The 15,818-nt window shown below is 41.9% G+C and overlaps 1 protein-coding gene across 10 annotated transcripts in view; it reads right to left on the bottom strand.

Annotated features, from left to right (window-relative positions):
- NCAM1 (neural cell adhesion molecule 1) overlaps window positions 1-15,818 on the bottom strand; it is a 256,338-nt gene that overhangs the window by 30,288 nt on the left and 210,232 nt on the right. For 6 of the 10 annotated variants that reach the window (XM_075073460.1, XM_032773553.1, XM_032773551.1 and 3 more), the window contains 2 exons: window positions 4,519-4,643; window positions 1,268-1,445 (listed from right to left, as the gene is read on the bottom strand). In XM_075073460.1, coding sequence (XP_074929561.1) covers window positions 1,268-1,445; window positions 4,519-4,643 — 303 coding nt within the window. Of the gene's footprint in view, window positions 1-1,267; window positions 1,449-4,518; window positions 4,644-15,818 lie in introns of all 10 variants that reach the window. The other 4 variants (XM_075073459.1, XM_075073462.1, XM_075073461.1 and 1 more) reach the window with 1 other exon arrangement.

Raw genomic sequence — 15,818 nt, 5'->3', positions numbered from 1 at the left:
GACCTGTTAAGCACTCATCCCACTCTCTCTTTCCCCCCACACTCCCTTTCAAGCCCCAAGCATCCAGTGTTAACAGGTCACACTCATTTGTATCCTCCATGCTGCCAGTGGGCTTTACCCAGTAAAGTTTTGTCATGCACATTGCACAAGCTCTCAGCTACATCCCTCAGAAAGGGGAGGGAGGAATAGACCAAGGCCTCAAGTCTCAGCTACAGGACAGCGTGGGGAGAATTTGCTAACTGCTTTGAGGAAAAAAAATGAGAGACTCACAGATAAAGCTCTTAAGAAAAAAAAATAGAATGAAATAATTTCCATAATACTGATCATAGGCAACGATCACAGCATGGATGCTCTTCACTCAGGCTATGCAATGAGGCTGTGTCTACTGCTCCAGCTTGCCAGCTTTCAGATGTGTACATCTAGTGTTAACTTAAAATCACAGCTAGTTCAAGGGTCTTACTCCCAAAGGGACTTCTGTGGCAGAATTATTACTTGGGGCAAGAGAGGTCTGGAAAGGAGATTCTCCCAAACCTTTTCTCTCTCCTACAGGCTACCAAACTGCCAGCAAATCACTGTACTTTAGGGACTGTGTGGCTATTGCAGTATTTGTGACTGCACCTCGCTCCACGGGGAGAGAAATCCATGAAGGACGCAGTCTGTCCAAAAGGACTGCTGACATTATTCAATTTCTTTTGCCCAGTGGGTTACCCAGTGTAATTATTTTAGCAACAGGTTTGCTTTAGAAAGTGCTTTAATTTGGTCTCCATTTCATTTAATAAGGGCCATGCAGCACAGAACAATTTTAACCACACCAGCCAGCTCTTTACGCCTTCATGCCGCTGATAACTGTCCTGTATCAGCAAATGAGCAAAAAGCAAGCAGAAAGCAGGTTTGAAAGGGCAATCCATATTGTGAAAAGCGTGATACCAGGTATCTGAATTTCCCCTTGGCCCTAGCTTGAGTCAAGGGCCCTATTTACTGGTTTCAGAAATGCATTTTCTACCCAGCACTTTTCTCATCTGCATGTCTTGTTAGTTTACAGTGATACAACGGCAAGTATTTCCTGTGACTAGTCAGACAACAGTTTTTCATGGAGCATTCCTACAAGGTTTTTGCTGTGCTATACATACGCTTTGAATGGGTAACCAATTATGACAATGTCTTTAAGCAAGCAAATTGTCAGGGTTTATTCAGGCACATTAAGGGATGCAGCATAGTTGCATTAATTGAAAGCAGAAAACAATGGTAAAGCTTGTGGCGGTCATACCTGGGATTACAGTAGGCTGAGCTGAAGTCCTGAAAGCATAGTGTGCAGGCTTGGATTTCCCTTGCTGGTTCTCAGCTATTACGTAGACCTCATACTCTGCATTCCACTCTAGGGACTTAAGCATGACGTGGTCACTGCCAGAGGGGAGTCTGATCTCTGGTTTCCAGTCTGAGGACTGCTTCTGGGGGATGGTGAGAGGAGAGAGGGGGAAAAACCACAGTGCGTGGTCTTAATGGTCAGTTCTGAGATAGGAGGATGATCAACTAATAAACATCACACATAATGTAAAATAAACAGGGACTGGTTTCTCAGACAACTCAGCAGGTGCCAAATGGGAAATCTACTGCATGAGGCAGGTGAATCTGTCCCTAGGAAGGGGTGGCTGATTGAGAATTTATGAAATCTAAGCAGCATCTTCTCTACTTATTTCCCAGTACAGAGCTATCGTCTAAAGAAAACCCTGCTGCTTGTTCCTCTCCCCTCTGCCTGACACCAGATCACACACCTGTTTTAGAAAGACCAAGCCCCAGATCCTTCACACACGTTGCTGAAGCGTGAAACATACCAAGGTTTTTCAGAGGATTCTTTGCAGCGCTGGTACATAGAATTCAGACCATTTTGATGACAAAGCTTTGCTTCCAAACCAGGGGTGGGCCTAGCTTAGCAATTTTGTCTAGTCTGCTCTCTAGGGTCTCTTAGAGATTTTCAAAGCTGCCTAAAGAGATCTGGATTCATAATTTCTAATTTTAATGGAAACTGGGTGTTCAAATCCTTTTGGCAGCTTTGCAAACCTGTTACCAAGATCTTCTGAGTACTCAGTCTCCCCTGAGCTTGCTATTCTATGGCACCTCGATGGCGGATGAGGGCTGCCATTATCTCAACTCTTGCACAGCAAAAATGCAAGTTAAAACCCAGCAGTGAGTCGTGCTACTTGCTACTGTCACTGGGCAGCTCCTTTGCTTTTCTGCTTTTTACTGCTCTTACTGAGCCAGTCAGAGCAGTGAAATGGCGGTGGTGACTCTCAAAGACCAGCTGCTTAGTCTCTCCTCACAGACGAAAACGCGCCCCAGGAAATAAGTGATCCATATAAAGGACAGGACTAACAAAAATTATTATTATTTACATCCCTGGAACTAGAGGTTGATAATGTGATGGATTTAACCAGGACAACAAGTTACTGCACACAAGCTTTCCATATAAAACATCATTTCTTCCTCTGAGCATGAGCAGCTTGTTGGTTTATAGGTGGTTCACTCATTTAAATTAATTTCAGCATCAACAAATTAGGGAGTTGTCTTAGATGCAGGACAGTATATGCATGGATAAACAATACAGGAGAGCCCTTTTTATTCTTACTGCGAAGTATTCTATGCATGTTTTTTGTAAACCTTTCATGAAAGAGAAAAACAACTCAATTAGGAACAGTCACCGTTCTGGGTACATCTGAAAACCCCTATGAAGCCTATTTACTGAGATCTAGTGCTTTTATGTAGTTTGGAATTACCTTATGCATACTGATCATATTGGCATCTAAGCCTGACAATGGAAAATTCCTCCACTACGTTGCAAATAAACCTTCTCATTAGCCAATGAGGGTCCCCAGGGCAGTGCAGCATGTGCCTGCTTCAGAACATTGGTAACACATGGTTTGATGGTTTGGTGAAAAAAAGTGAAGTAAAGCAACAGGGAGAACGCAGCGGGCGGGGTTTCCTGACAGTGGAACATTTGTTAGTGCAAAGTGCTGGAGTTGGTTTTAGAATATTAAATTTAAACAAAAAAGCCCAAAACAAAAGCCCACCAGCAACTGAGAATGCTTACTCTGTGCAAGCCCCTCCCCTCAGCAATGGCCTCTGGAAGATGGCTTGGATGATCTAACAGGTCTTCTTCATCTCTATCTTCTGGATTCTATGAAGCTAAATCACCTAGTAAGAATTTAACAACTCCCTCCTGTCAGAGGGGTGTTGGGAGGGCACCTGAGGGGATGCAAGAGTGCCTATGTCATTTCTAGCGCAAGCGCCAGGATTACTCTGCTTCCTTCACTCAGAGGTTCACTCACCCTACTGCATGAGATGAGTCTTATTGCAAAAGTGGTTTCCTGATGGCTGGTACAGAATTAATTCATGAGAGGGTCTACCAGGCTTAGTCTTGAAGACGTGCTTTGTAAATGCCCCAAAACTTCCACTAAAGGCTCTGGTACAGTTTAATTGCTACCAAGCACATTAATATTGGGGCAGATTGTCCAGACAATAGAAATGGCATCAGTAATTTTTAGCAAAACGTCCCCCAGCCCTAGAGATCCTCAGGACCTCAAGGCCACTTCATCACATTCTTATTCCTTAAGGCTGAGCTGTCACGTATTCTCTGATTAGGTGTTTTGCCTGCTGTAGAACAGGGAACATCAAACATTACCTAGCAAAAGCCAAGGTTAAAGTTGGCTTCATTTGTTCAGCTCACAGCAATGTTACCTATTCGTAATAAAACAATCCTTCTGTTGGGCATCTGCTCAAAATAGAGCACTGTGGGTTTCACAACCCTAGGCAATTACAGAGATCTAATTTACTTGGGCCTAATAAGGAATATCTTCAGATAGCGTCCCCCCACATGGCCATTAATACAGTTGCCCTTATATTGTCTCCATATAACACTGAATACAGTTGACCCAGTCACCTCGCCTCATGTTCTTTTTTTAAATCACTAGTGCACAATGATTTGTTACCAATATGTGGATTATCCAAGCATATAAGGTCAGCAGGGAAATACACCATGGAAGTTGTAACTTGTTAAGATAAGAGTTTGAAGTTAAATAATACCCCAGCTTTCAAGCCACTGACTGAGACCTACTCAAAATGTTGCTATTATGTTTCATAAGAACATGAAATTAAAAAAGAATATCTATGTGCTTGTTATCACCCATAGCAGTGCAGCCAGGGGGAGAGGGAGGAAGAGAAGGAAATGAATGGTCAAGGTCAAACTCAAGGAGAAAGTGGTGAGCTAAGAATTTTCTGCTAAATTCTGTATATTTTCATGCCTGTCTAATCCAACGCCACCTCATTTGTCCGGTGAGGCCATCTGTCATTTCTTGATGCCTAGACTGCAAGCTCCCTGGGGTAGAGACTGTTGTGCTTTGTTACCTGTCTGAATACCACCTAACACAGTACGGCCCTGGGTCTTGACTAGACTTCCTAGGTGCTATCTAAATACAAATCAACAACAAAAACAGCTCAGCAGCCTTGGCTATTGGTCATACTTACAGCTTTGTATTTGATCAGATAGTGTCTGATTGGGGAGCCTCCATCATCCTGCTTGATAAGGTTCACTTTAATGGAGTTCCCGTCTTCTCCAATCTGGCCCTCCAGTTTGGGTGCGCTGGGTTCCCCTGAAATAATGGTTTGACTCATATTTAATTTCCAGCCATTTCATAAAAATAAATACATAAACAAACCAAAGCCAGTAGAAGTGCACCATCATCCTGAAACACTTATGGGAAGGTTATCTGCTCCACCCTGGCTCACACCCACGTGGAAACGCATGTACACAGACGTGAGAACACATCCCTGTGCTCCTGAGAGATTCTAATATTTGCAAGGGTTAGAATTTTTAGCAGGTATTTGTGCTTCCAAAATTCAGGCGAAATTTTGCATGTGCCTAACCAGACGAAGGGCAGAAGCTGGGCTTAAAATATAGCTCCTTGATGTCTGCGACTCAGAAGCAGTTTTAAAGGTTTTCATTCTGAAATTCTTATGTTAAACAGCAGCAAAACAAAGTGGGTGTCAGTCTGTCAAACCAGCAGGGCCACTCTTCTGAAGCACATACAGAACAAGCTCTCTGTTTGAAGTGGCTAGCTTGCCTCTCCACTGAGAGACATGTTCCTCCTATATCTTTTTTTCTGGGTCTGCACACTGAACGCTTTTCAAATTCGAAAAAAATGTCGGGATTCTCCACCACCCTGCACCTTGTACTGTCATGTACAGCAGTGAAAAGTAAGCATAAAATATTACTGCATCAGAATAGCAGGATTTTACACTCAGTTTGCATTGGTGTAGATGGCTACACAGGATGCCTGGCAACGGGGAATTAGACCCTTGTCTCCAATTTTGTAATGTCATTTTAAAAAAAAAAAAAAAAAGAGAAAACATTCTCCTGATTTGCAGCTTAGGCCGTGTCCTCAAAGGACAAGAAGGGGTTAATCTCCATTTATCTAGGGCAATTTACCTGCCATCCACTAGTGGTGGCTCTTGCAGTTCTCAAGGCAAATAGTGAGTCAATTCCTGCCTATCGCATTTGTACAAGATCTGCAGAGGACACTTCCCCACCCCCACACAGTGAACATTTCCTCCTTGTGCTTTTACAATATCAGCTCTTCTAAATGAAACAAAAATTAACTTACATGACTTAATTACACTGTTACAAGTACTAACCTCCCATCTAGAGAGAACGCAGCTAGAGTCACATTTCTGTATGCACATTCCCTATAATACTCCCTTTGGTATTTCTCCAGGTTTCAGCTGTTTCTAATTCATATTGACATTTTTTACCTCCTGAAGTCTGTTTGGACCTGGCATTACTACTGTTTTGTTGTTTATTCATGGATTCGAAGGCCAGAAGAAACCATTGTGATAATTTAGATTTGACCTCCCATAAAACATGGGTCACAGAACTTCCCCAAAATAATTCCTAGAGCAGATCTTTCTGAAAACCCCCCATTTAATCTTGATTTTAAAATTGCCAGTGATGGAGAAACCACTATGATCCTCGGTAAATTGTTCCAATGGTTAATTATTTTCTCTGTTAAAAATGTATGCCTCATTTCTCACCTGAGTTTGTCTCGCTTCAACTTCCAGGCACTAGATTGTGTTAGACCTTTCTCTGCTCAACTGAAGAGCCCCTTATTAAATATTTGTTCCCCATGTAGGTACTTACACACTGTGATCAAGCCACCTCTTTTGCAACGAGAAGAAAAAAAAAATCAATGAATACAATTTTCCAAAGCACTTAAATGATTTAGAAGCCTTAGTCTCATTTTCAAAAGTAACACAGTCACTTGGGAGCCTAATTCCTGCTGACTTTCAATGAGACTTAGGTGCTTTTGGAGATTTTACCATTCAGCTTATTGAAAGGCAATGGGACTTAGGCTCCTAAGTTGGTTTGAAAACAGGGCTTACTGTAAAATTTTGAGAAGTGCTTAAGTCCCAATGTGAGTCAGTGGGTGCTTTTTAAAATTTAACCTACAGGCTCCTAAGTTACTTTAACGCTTAGAAAATTGTATCTCAAGTCTTGCTGAAAGTCAAAGGGACACAGGCTCTATTCTGTACTCATCCCCTTAGAATCTGAGTGCTTAACTCATTTCTCAAAATGTTACTTAGGCAATTTAGAAAGTGTTACCTAATGTCTTTGTGGGCAGCCAGACCCAGAAACTCCATGCTACTCTGAGGCTGCATTAAAGACCCAACTCCCAGCTCCATGAATCCAAAATCTGTAAGGACAACTCTGGAAGTTATCAGTGGTGGGGTACCAAGATACGACAATGGTTCACTATTAAGACTCAAATATTTGTTGTGTGAATAATTTTGGCTAATGTGATTAAAACATATGTTATGTTAAAGAGAGCAAGTACTGGCCTTATATTAGAAATGATGAAATTCTGTCAATCTACAGGTTTGAATGATAAGCCAAATCAGTCTCCCTTCATCTACTCCAGAAAGAACAATGTAACTAGCAAGGACTTTGTCTCCTTGTGAAGTGAGCTCGGGTAAATGCAGAGCTCCAACATTACAGCAATCGTTCCACTAAGAAGCCTGCACCATGAAAACACCCACTGTCTTCTCCTTTTTGGCTTCTGCATCAATGGGGTTTTTGTGCACATCCCCTCCAGAAACAAGTGTTCCCTCAACGCCCCCTTATTTGTTATGGTATGTTTTCTGCAGACTTAATTCCCTTTGGCTCACGAAGGAGAAAACAAAAAGGATGCATGATGCAAGTGCCAGTGGAAGCAGGGAAGTCTGCATGAAGATAGGCTTAAAAAATACACAAAAATAAATCTTGCCTCAGCCATTGTAAAGAGATGCATATAAAGTCCACACAGATTTTGCTTCCTTAAAGAATTACTAATGAAGGCAGACAAATCAGTCCAGAGAGTAACAGAATCCTGGCATTATAGACTAGCTACCAAGTACAGTTCTACACTGAAAAGTGGATCTGTGAAAATGGCACCTTCTTATTCATCAGATTTTCTCCTTGAAAACTTTTGGGATAAACCTGTTTGTAACTACTTTCTACTCCTCTTACCCTTGTGGATCTCACGCTGCTAAGAAATAGCAAGCTGGATTCTTATGAAATTTCACATATCAAACAGAACTATTAACCATCTCCAGTGCCAGTTTCTGGCCTTGGTTATCCTGTGCAGCCCCACTGAGCTAAGGGCGGCATGTGGCTCACAGAATTTTTGTTACTGGGGATGTAATGCATGAGAAGTAAAAATCTGGCTTGACTCTCAGATCCCAGCTTGAGTTTGCAAGGCTGGAACCCGGAAGAAGAAGAAGAAGAAGAAAAAAAAAAAGAAAATATCTATTGTAAATTGAGCAATTTACCCTGGAGTCACTCCCTGGCAGGTTTTCAATAGCAGTTAGGCGCCCTGGTGCTTTGCCTATCTGCATCTTATGGCACCTAAATACCTTTGAAAAGATTTCAAAACAGAAGAATTAATGAGCTATCTGATCTCAAATCTGCAGCTACCATTGCCTGAAGAGCATGTGACTTAGAGACCTCAGACAAGGAGAAAGGATAGGCCATTGGGTAGGGAGATTGCCTTCAGCCTGGAAGAGCTGGGATCAATTTCTCACTCTGCCAAACTTCCTGAGTGAGCTTGGGCAAGTCAATTAGTCTCTTCTGGCCTTAGCACCCCACTTGTAACACTGTTCTGATCTTGAGGTCTTTTGGACATTAATACATTAAAGAGTGTGAGGCACCCAGATACCAGTGGGGGCCATATAAGTGTTTACATAAGAACAGCCATACTGGGTCAGACCAAAGGTTCATCTAGCCCAGTATCCTGTCTTCTGACAGTGGCCAATGTCGCACCCCAGAGGGAATGAAGAGAACAGGGAATCATCAAATGATCCATTCCCTGTCGCTGATTCCCAGCCACTAGCAAACGAAACTAGATAGATGTGATACACACAGGAATTCTGCTTTAGTGCAGCACTGGAGTAGTGGATTTGCCTTTAAAATGTCCTTTTCCTCATGTGCATCATTTAAATATTCGTGCGTGTAAGGTTGCAGGGTGTTAGCTATTAGAAATCATCTCTCTTTTAAAGAGACTAGGCCACAATATATTGCACTGATAGCCTCCACACCTCCCTTGCCACCGCTAGCCCACATCTGATTGCTGACTTGCTATCTTTGCCACACCACTCTCCGATTCCATACCGCCTCCCTGCAATCTGCCTGCTAGCCGTGACAGCATAATGATGCAAGGTTAAATCAATAAAACCCTCTCAGCATGCTGTACTCCACCTTTTTGGTGCAAATTGATTTACATGTGCTCTGCCATTTGCTCCTGATGACGAGCCTTTGACTGCTCTGCAGTATTTCAATCCCATGATAGTTGTTGACAGAGCAATGACATAGTAAGGTGTAAAGCCATGGCTACACTGGTGCTTTACAGCGCTGCAACTTTCGCGCTCAGGGGTGTGAAAAAACACCCCCCTGAGCTGCAAGATACAGCGCTGTAAAGCCTCAGTGTAATCAGTGCCACAGTGCTGGGAGCGCGGCTCCCAGTGCTGCAAGCTACACCCATAGAGGATGTGGTTTACGTGCAGCGCTGGGACCACACTCATACTTCAAAGCGGTGCCGCGGCAGTGCTTTGAAGTTTCAAGTGTAGCCATACCCTGAAAATGTGATACTACCTCTCTGGTGCAACTTCCGTGGGTTTAGATGGAATCTGGGCCATTACCTCCATTAAGTTATTTTGGAAACTTATGACCAGGATTAATTTACAAGACGAACAAAAAGAAAAGAAAAATACCAGAGAGCAGCATGAAAACTCAGGCCTGTAATATTAAACAGCAGAGCCTCGAAAAGGGCCGGATGCAAAGCCAATGAAATCAAAAGGAGTCTTTCCCTTGACTTCCGCAGGGTTCAGATCCTATCTCCATTCACTGCTGATGTCCACACCATATAATTCACACTCGGAAAAGCTGTTCCCTTCTCTTTGCTCAGCAAAGATTTAATAGCAGAGGGCAGTTGTAAGGTCCTGTATTACTAAGACTTTCATTACTTCTGCCAAAGATACTACAGCGCATTTGCTACTAGTAGATTACAAAGCAGTTTAAAAATAATGGAAAATAAATTACACTTGTCAAAATAAATGAACAAAGTACATTGTGAGAGGCATTATCCTAGACTCTTTATTATTCATAAACTCACAGGTAATTTACATTGGTTCTTCCATTAATTAGTGACTATTAATGAAGATAATAATAATAGGAGGTATACTAATCTCCTAGAGCTGGAAGGGACCTTGAAAGGTCATTGAGGCCAGCCCCCTGCCTTCACTAGCAGGACCAATTTTTTTGCCCTGATTCCTAGGTGGCCCCCTCAAGGACTGAGCTCACAACCCTGGGTTTAGCAGGCCAATGCTCAAACCACTGAGCTATCCCTCCCCCCTAAATGTCTTGCCTATGCATGTAGTGCTAATCCCAGGTGTAGAATGCCAGGGCATGTAAAGAGCCATGCAAACTATTATGGTTTCACTAAACATGTTTTAATAGCTGGAATCATTTAGAGATTTCCAGCATGTTTCTATTTCTCGGAAAGAGACTCTGATTGACTCCATTATGGATAATTTTAGCAAACCCAATGCTATAATTATTTGTAAATTAAAATTTACAATTCAGCTGCAGTCAGCAGGCAGGGCTCCCAGCAAACTCCTAGGATTAATTATATTCTATCATCTGGTCTCCTTTTGAATCCCTAATTCTTGCAGATATTTTATCTAATCATTAGAAAAAGCATCTCTGTCAACTATAATTATACAAATGCAGAACACTCTTTTTGGTATTAGTATTTATTTATTTGAGTGTGTCTTAATGTGAACCACAAGGGACCAAGAGCATACACTATATATGAGAGGCAGGCAGTTCTCACATGCAACTCTTCTCAGTCCTAACCTGCAGCATCCTTGCTAGTCCAGCTCTGAGCCTCACAGCTCTGCACCACCATCTGAACGTGCAGCAATTCCTATTGTTCCAGCCATGGGCCTCTCTTGAGCAGAGACTGACTGTCATACCAAATTGTGGCAAAATGTTATTTTAAGATCTTCATAAAAGACTGATCCTGCACCACTGAAGCTAACAGAAATGCTGCCATTGGGCACAGAGTCGAGTTCAAATAATGACAAGGCTGAGGCATTAAAGATATAACATTTGTGACCTAAGAGTCTGATCCAACACTCAGAATAGGAAACTCTGATCTATACTTTGCTCCTCAGATGTTGTTCTGCTACATGATCCCAAAACACATGACAGTTAATAAGTCTGTAGGCTTTATTAGGATAAAAATGCACTTGGGAGTTTAATTGTAGCCTATTACTAGGAATTTGCAGGATGTCCATGGATGGGAAGAGCTCACCCTACATTCTCATGTTTTATCAGTTTGGATTTTGATTCAGGTATTTTTCACCCACAAATTAGAACCCTAGTTTAGTTGGATGACCAGGCATGGAGCTCTCACTAGATCACTGGTCCAGTTTGAAGCAAATGACACAAAGAAAGAGTTTTTTGAACTCCACTAAGGGTTCCCCCTGGTCTACAGCACAAGAGCTGCCTTACGTTGCTTCTGCACTACTGCCGGATATGCACCCGTCGTAAAAAAGGACAGAATTTGATGAACTGATTACCAAACTGGCCACCTAGATTTTAATCAAAGGACTTGTTATCATTGCTGTTGGCTTTCTAAGACTATATGTTTGCAAATCTCATTTCAGCTCCAGTTTCTCCAGGAATTATTAGTGCTTGGAGAATGAATGCCACTACACAGAGTGCAAATTAAAGGGAAACGAATGCTCACAGACTGGATAGCAAATATATATTGAGTTACTTCTCCTGGGCATCCTGAAAACAACAACAGCTTAACTGATCAATTCTTTTTTTCCCCCCTTCTCCAGTGCTACTGGAAAATACAACCAGGAAGGTTATTTCTTGTCATTATTGAGTTGATTCAAGTCAAGGAAGCTATTACAGAAATAATCGCACCAAGATTATTAACCAATAATTAACCAAGACTGAAGCAAATGTCCTGCCCAAACAAGCTGTTATTTAAAGGCAGTTTAAATGTTTTTCCAGACTAGCAACTGGCTTCAACAACAATCAGGGGCACCAATTGCTACTTATTATGCTAGACACTGAGTCATTTAGGCACTACTGAAAAACCCATGAGCTGCAATGCTTAGCCCTGTCCCCATATTGCTGAATCTTTGGCAAACTTGATCAATAGACCAGTAGGGATAACACCAGATCCACACTTCATTGTTATTTCCTCCCACAATAACCTCACAATGAAGAGACAACATTAATACATTAATAAATCTCAAGGCTAGAAGGGACCATCTAAACGGACCTCCTGTATAAAGTAGGCCAGAGAATTTCACCCAGTGATTGCTGCATCGAGCCTGACAACTTGTGGTTGATCTAAAAAACATCTCTTAGAAAAATGTCATCTTGATTTAAAGATTTCAAGTGATGGAGAATCCATCATATCCATTAGGAAGCTGTTCCAATGGTTAACTACCCTCCTATTAAAATTATTTCCAATTGGAATTTGTTAGTTTCAACTTCCAGCCACTGTATCTTGCTAGGGCTCGTTCTGCTTGGCTAAAGAGCCATCTACTACCAGAAATGTTCTCCCCATCTAAGTACTTGCGGTCTATGACCAAAGACTATCAACATCATGTCTGAAACCAAAAAAATCATAATAGCACAAACCCAGGTGAACAATATTCGTATCTCTATCCACATATATATATTTATATATTTGTCTCAAACAGGCAGGTGTAATCCATACACAGGGGCTGTAAAATAAAAATGTGTTAGTACGTTTCAACCAAAGAAGGAAGAAGTTTAGTGTAAAAACTTTAGTCCGGCAGAACCAGCAATCCTCTCATGAGTCAGAGTGTCAGTAGCTGAAGAGAAAAGGTCCTTATAAGATTAGAAAGAACTCAAGCTCAGAACATGCATCTCATCCACATGAACAGGGCTGGCAAGCAAGGGTGTATTAGAGGGGTGTTTATACACATGCCAGTCAGTTCCCATTTACACTGTGGCTCCTATGGATACTTCAGTTTAAGGAAATTCCCCAAGGGAGTCATTTAAATCAAGTATCAGACCTGTTAGACTTGCTGTGTATGATCCATTTACAAACACAATCTGCCCAAGGAGGAAATTCATACCAATGCAGAGGGAATGACAAGCCCTTTGGGGAGATTCTGTAGGGGCAGTGGGGTAGTGCTGCAGGATGGGAAGAGTTCTGTGCTATCTCTGGAGATAAACCATGAGATAAGACCTTTGTGTCTATATAGATTCGACAGCTCCAAAGGACATACAAAGGGACAGCAGCCTTTATTTCAGCCCAGAGGCTAGAGTATTAGCCATGAAAATTGGGGTTGCAAGTGTTACAGTGGGCAATTTCCAAGACCCATGTGTTTAATTCCCCACAAAAAAAGGATGGATTTCACCCAGGTATGTAAAACATACAGGTCTAAAATCAGTCTCAGATACTCTGCCGATCACAGGGGCGAGGCAGGCATATTCCAGGTCTACATTTGCCCCCTGGATGTTTGCTCCAGGAAGTGGAACTGGAAGTAAGCCAAGAAATACTCTAACTGTGAGGATGAGCGATGCTTGTTCTCTTTCTCAGGGCTTGTCCTATTTCCAGCTGATCGCTCCCTTCGGAGTTGAATGTGAGAAGAGCTTGGGTAGCTCTGGGTGAGCCCAGCAGTTTGCAGGGCAGCTAATACGCTGTGACCAGCTAGGCTCTTCCCAGCATTTCATCCTGCCACTGCACAACACGACAGGTTAAGAGTAAACTACTTCACAGTACGGGCATCTAGGGCATCCCTGTGAGCCCCACTGCATTGCTTCTTCCAGCCTCCAGATGTGCAACTTTGGGAAGGAGAAAAAACAATGCTTGGCTCTGCTAAGAATGGCAAAAAAGCATTCACATCTAAAGTGAATCAGCTGTCTTTCTTACTTCAGACACCACCGTCTCAGAACAGGCCATTGCAGTAACCACACTGGTTTACCACTTCCACAGTGGCCCACACCTAATGTTTCATAATGCATCTGGCCAACTCAACAGGGCTGTACATGTGAGAAGGGGACATTTTTGACTATCCCAAGATGCTGATCATTTTCATCACCATGAAGCATAAAGGTTCAGTCTTAGCTTTTAAATGCAGCTAGCGTATTGCAGATATCATTCCTAGTTATGTCGTTCTTGAATTCTTTTTTGATTCTTCCTAAATCATTAGTGTCAGTAATATCCTGCTGCAGTGAACCCCACAAACTGCAAAAATGCTTCCTTGTATCTATGTTAAATAGGCTGCCTTTTTAACCAAAAAAAAAAAAAAAAATCAAGTACTTCCTTGATCTCACATTGGAGCCATGTGGTCAGGATTTTCAGGAAAGGTCAGTGACTTTGGGACACTGTAAAGAATCCCTCGCTTTTATATAGCATTTTTCATCAGTAGATTTCTAAGCGCTTTAAAAAGGGAGGTAACTATCATTTCCCCCTTTTTATTGGGATGGGGAAACTGAGGCACAGGCAGGTGACATGATTTACCCAAGGTCATACAGCTGGCCACTGACAGAGTAGGAACAGAACCCAGATCTCCTGAGTCCCAACCCAATGCTCTATCTTGAATGGCTAAAATCGGTCAGATTTTCAGTAAGCGCTGAATACATGCCCTCTGAAGAGCAAAGCCCTTTAAAACAGCTCTAACTGGGCACCTGAAAATTGAGGGCACCCAGTATCATCAGTCAAAATACTTGGCTATCTGGCACTAATGCAAGATCCAGCATCTTTATTTCTCAGCACACCCAATTATCGTCTGGTTATCATCTATTTCATTTTTTGCAAAATGTGATCAAAGGAGCAGCTCGCTTCCTTACCCCTGCGCCACCAGGTAAATGGGACTAAATTGTGACAAAGGCTGCCACAATTTGAAACACAGAGCAGCCACATCTACACAATCAAAGGCATCAGAAATGGTAAATACACTAGGGCTGAGAGAAAGAGAATAGGAAAGAAGGCTTCATAACGCACACAAGAGAAGCAAACAAAAAACAAAACGACATGCAAAACAAGACAGCCAGGTCTTCATTCCTCATGGATGTCGCCCAATCAATTTTCAGAGCAGGAGGAAGGGCTTGGGGCATTGGGGGAAACGAAAGGACTGCTTCCATGCATGTGGTAAGGTTATTGGTATTAGTTTTGGTTCCTAGAAAAACCCCAGCCCAAATGCTTTCCTGGCAACATTCCAAAACAATAAGATAATTTAGAGTTAATGGGTAAAAAGCCAATTTGTGAGTTTCCAAACAATTTGTTTGCCTTACCCAGGGAAGCAGAAAAGCAGAGGTTTCCCCCTCTCTTTATAGTGTGCATGGAGTGTTAAGTGAGGTTGCAACAATCACAATATTAAATTATTTATTTTCTGGCTGCCACAAGCTTTAATTAGAAGCAATTTTATATCCTTAACTGCAAGGATCAATCATTTGCTTCCTGATTTCCTGGAGACCACCAGTTGCTGTAATTGTTAAATGACTTCTGATCCGGATTAATTCCCTTTCCTGACTGTGACAGATAATGTGTAGGAAGGATACAGTACTTTGGCAGGTGATGACCAGCAAAATATAGTTTCAATGGCGTTACTTCCGATGAAAAAATGTAAAGCTTGGGCACTGATTATATAATAAATAAATAATAAATAATTGGAGATATACCAATCTCCTAAAGCTGGAAGGGAGCTTGAAAGGTCATTGAGTCCAGCCCCCTGCCTTCCCTAGCAGGACCAGGTACTGACTTTTGCCCCAGATCCCTAAGTGGTTCCCTCAAGGATTGAATTCATAACTCTGAGTTTAGCAGGCCAATGCTCAAACCACTGAGCTATCCCTCCCCCCCACTGAGCTATCGATATACATATATAGGTTTCTAAAACCAGTTTCCATTCTTGCCACATTTATGCTTTTCTCATGATAAGAGAAAGTTTTTTGTTTTATGCTTATAAATGTTTATGTTTATAAACTAGCTTTTGGGGAGCTTCATAGGCTTTTTTATTTTGTGCCTTTTCATAGGCTAAAAAAAATTAGTGCCATCTAAAGAAAATCATTATCATAATCGTATTTGCAAAGAAAAGGTCAACAAAATGTTGCAACAGTCATATGAAATATGCTGCTTTACACTAGCTGAGGATCTGGCCCATATTTTCATACAAGTGTTCAGTAAAACTCAGGACAAAATCTCGTCCTCACTGAAAACAATCACAGTTTTGCCACTGAC

The sequence above is a fragment of the Chelonoidis abingdonii genome, chromosome 18 (assembly GCF_003597395.2).
Source record: "Chelonoidis abingdonii isolate Lonesome George chromosome 18, CheloAbing_2.0, whole genome shotgun sequence".
In the NCBI taxonomy this organism is placed as follows: Eukaryota; Metazoa; Chordata; order Testudines; family Testudinidae; genus Chelonoidis; species Chelonoidis abingdonii.
The sequence above is the reverse complement of the archived record's forward strand: the minus strand, read 5'-3'. Positions and strand labels throughout refer to the sequence as shown.